Below are 13,069 nucleotides of genomic sequence, written 5' to 3' on the forward strand. Positions count from 1 at the left end.
GATGTTTGTTTAATGTTCCCATTTTGGTTCAAACAATCAAGCTTGTCCATCTACAGTGTCTAAATAAAGTTAGACTTGGCTAGAGAGCATATTCTAAAGAACTGGTTAGCTGCTTTTAACCAATGCAATTAGATCACCATAAAAAGGGGGAAAGGAGCCCATAAAATTAAATAAAACTACCTCTCCCCCTCAAAAAAGTAATAAAGGAAAACACCCAAACCCCTGCAGCTAACCCTGACAACTACCTTCATTCACAGTGCTTAACCATGATGGGGGAAATGAATAAAAGCAGAGAAGGGCCACTGCTTTTAAACGTTTCACAATAATCCAGATGGTACTTCTAGCCTCTGCTCATGCTTTACAACAGTGAATCAGGACAAGACATAGATTTGCTAATGTGCATTTAATCACCAAAGGACTGAAGATGTCTGGGCTTTTATTCTGTAATATTTCTAAGACTGTGTCCATTAAATGCAAACAAAAAAGGAAGAAGTCTTGGCAGAACAGGATAAGTGATGCACACTTGATGATCAGATCGATTTTAAATATTATTCATGGCATATAGCCTAGTCCATGCTCTAGCTGTTTCTATGGCTTGGGCCTCGTTGGTCTTCCACTGCTCTGCTACATCGTTTGCTAACGGATCATCCGGATTGGGAGCACTTAACAAAGCCTGGATCGATAGCAGAACTGTGCAGATCTGCAGTGCTGGGGACCACTTATCTTTCAAAATATCTAAACATATTCTTCCCAACTTGTCTACATTAGGATGATAAATTTTGGTCATGAAACGTACTTTAGGGGCTGCCATCGGGTATTCTTCTGGTAGGAATAGTTCAAGCTTAAAAGTCCCTCCCTCAAAGGGGGAATCCTGAGGGCCAGCAATGACCACAAGAAAATAACGGGCGTTGCTCTCATCTGGTTCTGCTTTAATGCCAGGAACTGGTTCTGCCAGCAAATGCTGGGTTTCCTTGATAATCCTGCGGGGCAGCCCGGCCATCTTGTCAGATCCCGAGTTCGGCCTCTGGTCTCGACTCTGGCTCCGCTCGCCTCCAACATTATCTTTTTTAAGTCCCATCACAACTGTGCTGAAGTGAGTATGTTATCTTCATCCGACCAAAGGAAACGGAGTCTCAGAGAGGTTTAAAAAACCGATTCTGTCTTGCAATGGAGGCAGGATAGGAACCTGAGTGCTGAGCCCTTGACCCCAAGCAGATTCCAGCAAGAGCTTCTAGTAGCATCTGGAAGTAGCCCCAGAGATTTCAGATCTCAGAGCCTGAGCGGTCTCTCCCTGGGCTCCCCTCCTTTCTTCATGGCCCCTGCTTCGTGGACAGGTCCGCCTCTCCCATCACATGGAAAGCTATTTGAAGACAAGGATTGTCTTATGTCTTTGGTGAGGAAGTAGAATCCCAGAATTACACTTCTTAATCTTTGTTAATAAATACTACCATGGAGTTTCCCGTGAAAACACAGTAGACTCTTCGTTCTCAGGCAACTTGGGAGGACACTGTCAAGGTGTGGACAGCATCTCATAGGGGGTCCATGGCAACGCAGTCACCTAGAACCTTACACTTTCAGGAAATCACCTGAAAACAGAATGAGGAAATCTGACTGTGTTCCTGGTTCTGTTACTGACCTTCTGTGTGACTTTGGGCAACTCACCTCTGCTTCCTAAGCCTCAATTTCCCTATTTATATAAGGAGAGGGGCTTGGGATTCTTCTAAGACCCCTTCCCTCTTTCTGTATATATTGGTTGAAGGCCTATGGTGTGCTGGCTTAGTGTGGGGGTGAGGATGAGGGAGGGATGGGGGTTGGGGTTTCAGGAGGAAATATACAGCAATGAACCACACAGTCCTAAAGAGGAGATGGGCCTTGATTCCACAAGGCAGAGTTTTTGACCCTTTCGAGCTATCAAACACCTTGTAATAGCTTGCAATAGGTCTAAAGCCCAACCTGCCCCCAAATCTTTCAATCAGATTAACGCAGTCCCACTTTAAAGACACCTACCTCCATCTGCCCTGGGGTATCTCCAAGGTCCTTTCTCCCTTTTGGCCCTTGGAGAAGTCTGACCTGGCATAGGAGGCCTGCGGGACGGAGCGTCCCCGTGGTGCCCCACCTGGGATTCCAAAAAGGACCCAGGTCCGGGAGAGGCGCGAGGACACCACGGGGAGGCGCCGCCACTCCAGTGTCCCGACCCTGGCGCCCCCGGGGCGGTCCCCAAGGACCCGGGACCGAGGGGCGAGCTCGGCCTCTCCCCAGGATCACCTGCGCCGGGTGGGGCGGGGCCGGGGGCGGGATCCCCGGCGGGTAGAGCCTGGGCTGCCGCGGTGGCGCCGGCGGGAGGGCAAGCGGGCGGCGGCGCAGGGCGGGCGGCTGGCCCGGGCAGGTAAGAGGTCGCGGGACTCCGGGACGCCCGGGGCTGCAGGGAGCGCGGGCGGCTCGGCATGGGCGCTGCTGCTCGAGGTCCACCTGCCGGCCGCGCTTGGTGCAGGAGAGCCCGGGCGTGGGGTATGAGGGCTCCCCGAGTTGCTCCACTTTCGTGGGAGGAAGGGCCTGCGGTGGGCACGCGAGGGCAGCGATCGGAGCCGGTGGGAGGAAAGTTGATCATCTCGCGCGGGCACTCTGGGCACGCGTAAGGTGCCCAGAGTGCCAAACACGCTCAGCCAAGCGCGGAGAAGCGCCCCGAGAACTAACCTGCCTTTGGGGGGTTGATATTCCGGGTATCCAGTAGGCAGGTCATACCCTTGTCCCGCCCCCCTTCCCCACCAAGCCTCGGTCTGAGAGCTTGAGACTCAGCAAGGAGGTAGAAGGGGCTTGAAACCATTCAGGACCTGTGTTTGCTTCATCTGTGAAATGGGCGTCTTGATGGGTGGGCCTCATGGGGCGACCTCTTCGGGAGGAAGATCAGTGATTCTGTGAGATGAAAAGCCACACCAGGGGGAGGAACCCAAGGGCTGGGTCAGATCAGCAAATTGAGTAGACACGTTGGAGCAGCTGCTCCAGAGGAAAGACGTAGGGACAGCTACTATTCTGTGGTGTGGGTCCCTGATGGGACAAGGAGATGGGTGAGTTAAATACTAGGTCTCCTTTAGAGGGACCAAGGAAGTCCTCTAGTCTGGGAGGAGGATCTGGAAAGCTTCTTGGAGGAGATGGGATTGAGTGGAGCTGGGGAAAAAAAGCTCTGTGCTTAAGGAAGGGTGGTTTGGCATCAATCAACCTAGGCATTGGAATCTTGCCTTGCCCCTCAGCCTGTGGCTAACTTAACCTTTATTCCTCTATGGCCCCGTTTGATGTATTCCCTAAAAGAAGCAGTTTCTCTGAAAGGTTAAGTCAGATAATCCATATAAAGTACTTAGTACAGAGTCTGTATGTAGTAGGCGCTCAACAAACACAAACTATTAATTTCTACTAGACTCTAGCTCCTTGGGGGCAGGGACAATGTCTGTTTGGTTCGCCATTAAATTCCCAGCACCAACCAGTATGGTGCCTGGCATATAGTAGGTCTCACTACATAGTTGTTGAATGAATGAACAAGTACTCAACAAATAAGTGAATTTAGAGATGGCTAGATGCTAACAGATGGATGTAGCTGACGATGGTGCAGGTGGATGAGACAGTGTGAACGTAAGCCCAAAGTAACAGATCGGGGTACCTCTGTCGTCTGGGGCAGAAGGCTAACAGGAGCATATCCAGAGCATAGAGGTAAGGAAGGGCACTCAGACTCCTGAGATCCTGAATCCCAGCAGCCATACAGGGGTGGGGAAGGAGATGGAAGTACAGGTAGGTCAGATAGCCTTTGCACATCCTGTAAGTGTCCATCTCAAAGTTACAGGGGAGGGGAGGACGGGGTGCTGGGTACCTGATGGGAGTGGACTATGACAAGAGAAGAGAGCCCCGGGCCCCCTTTGTGGGGGTGAGGCATTCCTCACCTTGTCCCCCCAGGTCTCCATGCAGGGTCATGGTGAGGTGGCCAAAAGGGGCAGCATGGTGCCGCCAAGGGAGCCAGCCCCTGGGTGTGTGTGATGAGCCAGGCAGAGAATGAGCCAGGTCAGAGGAAGGTGCTCCACATTTTGAGGAATCTGCTGTAATGGTTTTATATCACCAGCAAATCCTCATGGGGGGCTCCCGCACTCCCGATCACACTATGGACTGTGGCCACTCCAGCCTCAGGCCACGAGCAAGCTGTGTGTTTGGGGGTAGAACCATCCTCTAAGCAAAGTGAGGGACCTTTCTCTTTTCTGAAGTCCCAGAAAGGCAGCGCGTGTTGGGTTTCTCTGTCCCCGGGGTGACCAGGAAGGTGTGAGGAGCAAAGACGTAAGGTGAAGGTGAGGGTTGGGGGAACGTATCCACGGAAGACAGGAGGCCTCGCCCTCAAAAAAGTCAGGCTCAAACTGTCTCCTCATGGCACTTCCCATAGTTGCTCATAATCGTTGGTTTAATTTGCCATTTGCCCTGGATCCATCAGTGCCCTAGAGACCCTAGCGGCTCTGAAGAGCGTCCCCGCTGATCCCCGTCCTACTGCTCCTGGTGCACAGGGTCATAGGCTGTAAGGGCTACAGGGACCCTGGGCAGTAAGAGAGGGCACTCGCCATTGAAAGGTGCAGAATCAGGGACGCCTGGGTGGCTCAGTTGGTTAAGCGGCTGCCTTCAGCTCAGGTCATGATCCCAGCGTCCTGGGATCGAGTCCTACATCGGCCTCCTTGCTCAGCAGGGAGCCTGCTTCTCCCTCTGCCTCTGCCTGCCATTCTGTCTGCCTGTGCTTGCTCGCTCTCCCTCTCTCTCTCTCTCTCTAACAAATAAATAAATAAAATTAAAAAAAAAAAAAAAAAGGTGCAGAATCAGGGGTAAGATGTGCTCAGCCATGGAGCGTTGTGGGGCAGGGGAGGACCCCAAGTCTCCTGTTGCATGTGCTGTCTCGCTACAGAGGGCCCTGAAACTCTCTGGGAATTGACGATGCTGCCACACTTGCCTTCGTTTTCGGATCTTCCAATAAAATGGGATGAAAAGTTAGAAAAAAAGAAAGGTAAAGTGGATTTTAAGTGGCTCAGTGAAACCTTTTAGTTAAAAAAGACGGAAAGTCACATATGTTCACTTTGTCTTTTTAAAGATACATATTGATCTTAAAGAGAAATCATTAGAATAGGGACCTCTCTATCCTAGGCTGAACTCTTGCTGTCAGGAGCGCCTGTGTCCAGATGCATACTCTGCAGGCCTCCCCAGAAAGGCCCCCAGAGGCCACCTGGAGGCAGTGGCATGTTTACTTGTCCTAGACAGCCACCAGGCCCCACGCCCATCACCTTCCCCACCTGCATCTAGTCAGCTGATGCAGTTGTCAGTCGTGGACATCTTGGCTTCTGGCATCCAGCTCTTTGCTTCGGGATCCGGCAGGAGGGATCCCTCTTTGTTTTCTCTCGAACAAATGCCTTATCAGAATTCTAGATCCTAGGCAGCCAGGAGGAGGCAGGAAGAAAGGAAGGGGGGAAAGCGATCAGCTGTGGATTCCTGAGCAGGGCTGGGGTGTAGGTAAAGCTGGGGGATGTGGCCCTGGGGCTGGAACTTGTGTGGTTTGAACCTCCCTAGGGGTGGTGGCTGCAGTTTGGCCTAAGGAAGGAAAAGAGGGTGTGCCAGTCTCTAAGACAGAGCGGTCTGGTCTTCTGCCAGCGGGAAGGCTGGCTGCGGGGCCTCCTGTCTGGGCTGGCTGCCCCTGAGCTGTGGGGGCCCTCGGCGGGGCTGCTGGGTCCTGTGGTAGCCGCTGGGGCCCTCGAGGAGGTGGAGCAGATGATGGTAGAGACCTGGCATCTCAAGGTCAGTGCTGACACCAGAGGCCAGTGTGCCCTGCCCCAGGGTAGCCTCGGGCAGAAGTCAGCAGCAAGCCTAGGCCAGGAGCAGGGACTTGGGCCTCTGCTTTGGACTTGTGAGATCTTGTTCAAGCCACGACACCTCTCTGGGCCTCTGTTTCGTAATATATTAGAGAGGGTACTAGCTACAGAAGCCACAGCAGTCATTTAATGGGTATTAGTTCCCCTTCCCCTTGAGAGAAGCTTGTGTCTTGGGAACTGTTGAGCCAACCTTTCGGGCAAACAGCATCAGAATTTTTAAATTCCTCTGCAAATCACACTTGATTCACTCATTCCGCTTGGGGCTAACACCTGCCCCTGGCCTGCGCTGGGGATTCAGACTTTGCTCTCTTTGCTGCTGGGTGCAAAGAGAGTTTGCAGGCCCCCAGCACGGCACCGTGGGCTGGCTCCGAAGATTCCATCTATGGCGGCCCCTGCAGTTGGCATGGAGGGAGTCAAAGGATCACTCCTCTTTGCCAAGTGCTTGCTGGTGTGTACACACGCTGCTAAACGCTCCACATGCCTCGCGGCCTGTAACACCCACAGGATCCCAGGAAGCCAGCAGTCGTGTCCCCTAGTTCTGTGCCAAGGCTCAGAGACAGAAGTCACTCACTGGTTGTCACAGACACAACCAGGGATGCATTCAGACTTTCCTGGGCCTGAGGCAGCTTTGCCTTCAAGGGCCCCTTACTTCATAAAAAAATATTAAAAAGTTATATTTCTGGCTGCATTGGTATATTAAAGCATTTTGTTTGGGGAGCCTGGCTGGCTCAGTCGATTGAGCACCTGACTCACGTTCACGATCAGGTCTTGATCTCAGGGTCACCAGACTGAGCCCTTTGTGGGGAGCCACGCCCAGCACGGGCGTCTGCTTGACATTCTCCCTCTCCCTCTCCCCTTCCCCACTTGTGCTCGCGCTCTCTCTCTCGAATAAATAATTCTTCTTTTTTTTTTTTTATGATTTTCTTCAACCTTAAAGTTTCTTTTCTGATTTGGAAAAAAATGAAAACATTTTCGTAGGCTCTGGGCATTTTGTCCCTTGTGCCCGATGGCAACATGGGCCCGGGAGCTGGCAGGGCTGGGATTCCAGCAGAAGCCCGCTGCTGTGGGAGTCCTAGTCTCCTCACTGCACTGCTGTTAGCAGCTTAAAAAAAAAGAAAGAGGGGCGCCTGGGTGGCTCAGTGGGTTAAGCCTCTGCCTTTGGCTCAGATCATGATCCCAGGGTCCTGGGATCGAGCCCCGCATCGGGCTCTCTGCTCAGCAGGGAGCCTGCTTCCTCCTCTCTCTCTGCCTGCCTCTCTGCCTACTTGTGATCTCTGTCTGTCAAATAAATAAATAAAATCTTAAAAAAAAAAAAAAGAAAAAAGAAAAGAAAGAAAGAAAAAAGGTTATCTGAAATCTTAGCACCTAGAGCGGCATTAATAGTTCTCTGTGGAAAAGGGAACTTGATTTGTTTATCTTCCCACTCTCTGCCTTGCTGTTTTTTGACCTAAACATTTGAAGGGTCAAGATCACTGGATCCTCTTTCTTCAAAGCTCTAGATGCTCCACACGGGCCATCTCTCTAATCACAGACCCTAAGGAGAACTTGTTTTCCCAGAAGACAAAGAGGATCCATTTATTTTTTTTAGAAATAGTTTCAGGTTCCTACCTGGTCCCCTGTATCAGTATCCCAGGCAATAATAATAATAATAATAATGATTATTACTAATAATTAAATAATAAATTATTATTGTTGTTATTATTATTAACACATTTGCATCCTCTGAGGGTTTGGGGTTGGACACTGTGCCACTCCTTTGGCATACACTGTCAGTATGAATAGTGATCATTTCCATTTTGCAGATGAAGACACTGAGGCTTAGGAAGACTGTGAGAGTCACCCAAGTGGCAGTGCCAGGATTGGGCCTGGGGTCGGCTAGCTGATTGTCAGAGCCTAACCTCCATGAAGGCAGGGACCGCTTCCCATCATCCCCCCATCACCTGGCACAATGGCTTGGTAGGTATGAGCCTTCAAAACAGAATGAATGAATGTTTGGCTGACCCCAGAGCCTGACCTCTTAAAAAATCTCCTCTGTCCTGCTCTTTAAGGAAGCTTACTGGCTTCCAGTCCTGCCCCAGCGGCAAAAATTGGCTACTGCACCCCAAGGTAGTCTGGGACAGCTCAGATCTGGAGTGAGGAATTGGACAGGTGGAGGCCCAGGCATTCCCTGTCCCATCCACACCCCACCTACCGCCCCCACCCCCAGCCTGTGGAGTCCCACTTGGAGAGTCCACCCCCTGCCCAGGCTGCTGCCCACCTAGGAACTCGAAGGTGCAGCCTGATAGTCACAGACAGAGTGCCAGCCAGAAGGGGGTGGCCAAGGGTGTCTCTATGGCTCTCCATCTTTTTCCTCTCTGGTTATGCCTTTGGCACCTCCCCAGGGTACAGTACAGTACCAGAGAGAGAGCTGGTATCCCCAGAGGAACTTGAACTCACCTGACACTGTAATTAGACACCTAAGAAATATAGCTACTGGGGCGCCTGGGTAGTCCAGTCGGTTGAGCATCTCCCTTCGGCTCAGGTCACGATCCCAGGGTCCAGGGGTAGAGCCCCGAGTCCGGCTTCCCGCTCAGCTGAGAATCTGCTTCTCCCTCTCCCTCCCCTCCTCCAAGATCGTTCATGCTCTCGCTCGCTCTCTCTCTCACTCAAATGAGTGAATAAATCTTTTTTTTTTTTTTAAAGATTTATTTATTTATTTATTTGACAGAGATAGATCACAAGTAGACAGAGAGGCAGGCAGAGAGAGAGGAAGGGAAGCAGGCTCCCCGCCAAGCAGAGAGCCCGATGTGGGACTCGATCCCAGGACCCTGAGATCATGACCTGAGCCGAAGGCAGCGGCTTACCCCACTAAGCCACCCAGGTGCCCCAAATGAGTGAATAAATCTTTAACAGAATGTTTATTAGTTTATTTGAAACAGAAAATTTCCATCACTTCTGAATATAGAAACAAAACAATGTCAATTGCCGTCGACAGAAGATAACCAAAGAAGCAGATCGGTGTCATTAAATTCTAGCTAGACAGTTACCCCGCTTCTGAGCCCAAGGCTGGCCCTCTCTTGGTTGAAGAGATGAGCAAGGATGCCGCTAACACTGGAGCCAGATTCCAAGTTCCAAGATCGCTCAGGGACAGCCAGTCAGCTTCCAGATCCTGATCGCACAGTCCTGGCCACTGTGTTCTTAAATTTGACAGTTTGGAACAGCTTCAGGATTCTCCCGCTTTCCTGATTTTGACAGGTGCCATCCACAGCTCCCCAGTCTGGCCAGTTCTGCAGCGTTGTGGAATTCTCCAGCCTTTCTAGTATGATGTATAAACCAGGCGTATACACCCCTTCATACCTCAACTGCCAAATACTGTTTCCATAGCTTGCCTGAAATGCCTGTTTCCCTTAGTTCTTGCAATCTCCTGGATTTCTTTTATTGTCTAAGTATTTCCTCCAAGAGGATCTTCAGTGTGGGCCTGTGTCTTCCACCTTCTGCAGCTTTATTTGCTTCAGAATATTTTTATTATGGGACCTCTTGTTGGAATGACATCTTGGCTGGCTTTAAGATGCTGGATTGAAAGGGTCTTCTTTTCAATTCTTAATTACATTATGACTTCTTTTGTTACCCAGGGGTGGCAGTCTGCTTCTTGTTCCTTTGTAAGGGATGTTACTATGTTACTTCTCTCTCTCCCTGCTCTTCCTCTCTGTCTTTGTGGATTTTTTCCTTATTTCTACTGCTGGCTAGTCTAGGAGCCCCTTCAGTCTGAGTCCATCCGTGTTTGTTTAATTCTGGAACATTTAATCTCCAATGATTCATTCCTTGTCTCCTCTCCCCAGCTCTCCAGTTGTATTTTCCTTTCCTTTTGGGATCCCTACTTTCCATCCCTCTCAGCTTTTCGTTCCCTTTTTTTTTTTTTTAAGATTTTATTTATTTATTTGATAGAGAGAGATTACAAAGTAGGCGGAGAGGCTGGCAAAGGCCCAGGGTTGGGGGGTGGGGGGAGGGGGGAGGTTCCCCACTGAGCAGAGAGCCTAAGGAGGGACTTGATTCCAGGACCCTGGGATCATAACCTGAGCCCAAGGCAGAGGCTCTAACCCACTGAGCCACGCAGGCGCCCCACCTCTTGGCTCTTCTTTTTCCTTTGTTACCTCTTTATCTTTTCCTGCTTTGGGGGAACAGTCCTAATCCGACTTTGCACTAAACTAGTGAATTCTTCACGTGTATGCATCTTGATATTTACACATCTGTTGTTCCCTTTATTTTAAATGTTCTGTTTTTCATAGCTCATGTTTTGACTTTGTTCTCACCTATGACTTCTTGTTCCTGCATTGTTTTACACTTGTTCGCTTTTATCTCCTTAGTATGATTTACTGTGTTTTACTTTAAACTCTTGGTCCCCCTGGTTCAGTAATTTCACTTCAGATAGAATGTAGCTTGGTTTATTGTCTATCTTTTATAGTAGCTGCATTTCTTTTTTTTTTTTTTTAAGATTTTATTTATTTCAGAGAGTGAGTGGGAGAGAGAGAGAGAAGGATCAGGGGGAGGGGCAGAGAGAGAGGGAGAAGCAGACTCCCCACTGAGTAGAGAGCCCGATGGGAGGCTCAATTCTAGGACCCTGGGATCATGATGGGAGCCAAAGGCAGATGCTTAACTGCCTGAGCCACCCAGGTGCCCTATTTTTTTAGGTACTTCATTTTTTAAAAGATTTATTTATTTGAGAGAGAGAGAGAGAAGTGAGAATGGGAGATAGTCTTGAGCAGACTCTGTGCTGATCATGGAGCCCAATGCAGGGCTGGATATCATGACTCGGAGATCACGACCTGAGCTGAAATCAAGAGTTGAGGCCTACCCAACTGAGCAACCCAGGTGCCTAAACTGATAAATATTTTAAAGGAAAAGTGGGTCCAGGAATCTCAGTACAAAGTCATCATGATTGGTGCAAACAGTTATTAAAAGTGATCAGAGGGGCACCTGATTGGCCCAGTCCTTACGCATCTGCCTTCAGCTCAGGTCATGATCCCAGAGTTCTGGGATCAAACTCCGCATCGGGCTCCCTGCTCAGCGGGAAGCCTGCTTCTCCCTTTCCCGCTCCCCCTGCTTGTGTTCCCCCTCTCCCTGTGTCTCTCTCTGTCAAATAAAAAAATACAATCTTAAAAAAAAAAAAAAGTGATCTGAGGTGGCCGAGGTTACCTGGGGAGGAGGGGACAGTTAGGCCTCACGATCGAGGCAGGTTTAGCTTGGTAAAGGTGGGAACACAGTCTTGGAGTCATGGGCTGTTTCTGTGTTGCTGGGGACCCGACCACTCAGATCCTTAGGCGTTTCTAACAACCATTTATTATTTTTTGTTCATCGCTCTTTAGGTGGACCAGGTTCAGCTGGGAGGTTCTCCCTTGGGGTCTCACCTGGTTTCAGTGACATATTCAGACACCTGAAGATGCAGCTGGCATCTGTCCTTGGGTGTCCAAGGTGGCTCACTCCCATGACCACCCACTGACACTGGTTGACAGCTGGAGCTGTCCACTAGAGCATCTACTTATGGCCTCCCCACAGGCTTGGGGCTTCTGAGGGCATGGCAGCTGGGTTCTAAGAGGGAACTTTCCAGGAGCAAGCACCCAGGAAGCAGAAGCTGCCACTTAAGGGCTGTCCCCCAAATTCTGGTGAACCTAGCAGTCCAGGGCTCACCTAGATTCAAGGCAGTGAAGAAGTAGACCCTGCCTCTTGGTGGACGGAGTGACAGGGACACACCGCTGAGAATCACATGGGGGATGGAAGATTCTGTGCAGCCAGCTTCCCAGGAAGGGAAGCACTGGTGAGTTTGGGAGAAAGGAATTAGCTCCCTTTGCCTGGGATGGAAGGAAGGGAGGAGACAGGTATTGGTGAAGAAGACTGAGGAAAGTTCACAGAAGATATTGATTGCCAAGACCAAGTCAGGGAGAGATACCTAGCAGAAAACTAGGTCTTAGCGTCTCCATACTTAGAATTACTTTTGCAATAAGTGAGTCCCCAAGGAAGAGGCTGGTGGCTTCTGTCCCTTCACCATAGCATATCCCTACCCCACTGCCCCCAATCCACTGAACGGTTGGACAGTTACTGTATGCTGGGTGTGTGCCCAGGCCAGGGACCACGCAAGTAAGTCTACAATTCAGAAACCCCTGGAATACCCTAGAAATTCCAGAATTTCTTCCTTCCTTCTGATGTTGACAGGCCAGGTCTGGGGACCCGGAGGAGGTCGCACAGGACCAAGAGAGAGGGTCCTTGACTTCACAAAGGTTAGAAATAAAACACGAGCCAGTAGGAGGTGAAAACAGAGTTTCTGGAAGATGTAGAGAGAGCAGTTATAGACGGACTGTCTGGGAGACTCAGGAAAGGAAGGAGGGGGTCTCGTCTTTGTTCGGGGTCTGGGGGTTTTCACTGAGGACAGTGGTCTGGTGTATGTGTACTGTCAGGCATCTGGGAACCTATTAGAACAAAGACAAGGGCCCAGGGGTTAACTCCTTGGAGACAGAGGGTCTTGGCAACCAGATGTCTTCCAGCACCAGTGGTCTGGGATACGGACAGTAGCTTTTGTCTCCATCATTCTCACTTGGTCCTTCCTTAGGTGTTGTCTCTTCTAGAATAATCCTTAACTCCTTGTCCCTTACAAGGAGGAAGTATGCTATTTGCATTACAAAATGTGTAAAGGGAGGTGGGATGCCGGTCCTAGCCAGAAAAGAAGCAGGAAGAGGAGTGAAAGCAGATCTTTAGGGAGTCCTTCAGTTTCCCCATCTCTGTGCCGTGGCTTCCAGATCCCTTCTTGGACTCTTCATGGCCCCCAAATCTTTTGTGAGGCCAAGCATCCTGGGTTTTTTACTAGTGAAATCAGGTCCAAGTGAAAGCAGCAGAGGAAGAGTGTGGAGGTGAGCAGGGGCTCCGATCACCATCTCTGGGGCTCAGGGAGCCAGAGTCTGGAGAGTTCAGTGCACATTCAGAGCTGACCCATCCTTGGCATTTGCATAGGCACCTCTCTTCCATGAAGCCTCCCTGTGCGCGCACGCACTCATTCATTGATTCAGTCAGGTGTCTTCTTCCATGGCGGGCCCCCTCCCCAAGGGCTGAGTGCGGGCAGTATGGCTCCAAGGCAGGCTTTGTGCCCCAGGGAGCGCCTAGAATAGAAGAGAACAGAGATCTGTCCACCATTTACACTTCAGTGTGCTGAGTGCTCTAACCCA

At 50.3% G+C, this 13,069-nt stretch overlaps 2 protein-coding genes across 3 annotated transcripts in view; one reads left to right on the plus strand and one right to left on the minus strand.

The window, feature by feature from the left end:
- Positions 1–384: 384 nt before the first annotated feature.
- Positions 385–1,047, minus strand: LOC131810106 (ubiquitin-conjugating enzyme E2 N-like). The gene has a single exon (XM_059137730.1). It carries the CDS (start codon positions 998–1,000, stop codon positions 542–544), a length of 459 nt encoding a protein of 152 aa, XP_058993713.1. The 5' UTR covers positions 1,001–1,047; the 3' UTR covers positions 385–541.
- A 1,251-nt stretch (positions 1,048–2,298) lies between these two features.
- The window catches only part of NCMAP (non-compact myelin associated protein), a 41,848-nt gene continuing 31,077 nt past the window's right edge, over positions 2,299–13,069 (plus strand). The window contains exons 1-2 of one of the 2 annotated variants that reach the window (XM_059136846.1): positions 2,309–2,386; positions 12,066–12,130. The gene's annotated coding sequence lies outside the window, so the exon portion shown is untranslated. Of the gene's footprint in view, positions 2,387–12,065; positions 12,131–13,069 lie in introns of both variants that reach the window. The other variant, XM_059136845.1, reaches the window with a different exon arrangement.

The sequence above is a fragment of the Mustela lutreola genome, chromosome 10 (assembly GCF_030435805.1).
Source record: "Mustela lutreola isolate mMusLut2 chromosome 10, mMusLut2.pri, whole genome shotgun sequence".
Taxonomy (NCBI): Eukaryota; Metazoa; Chordata; class Mammalia; order Carnivora; family Mustelidae; genus Mustela; species Mustela lutreola.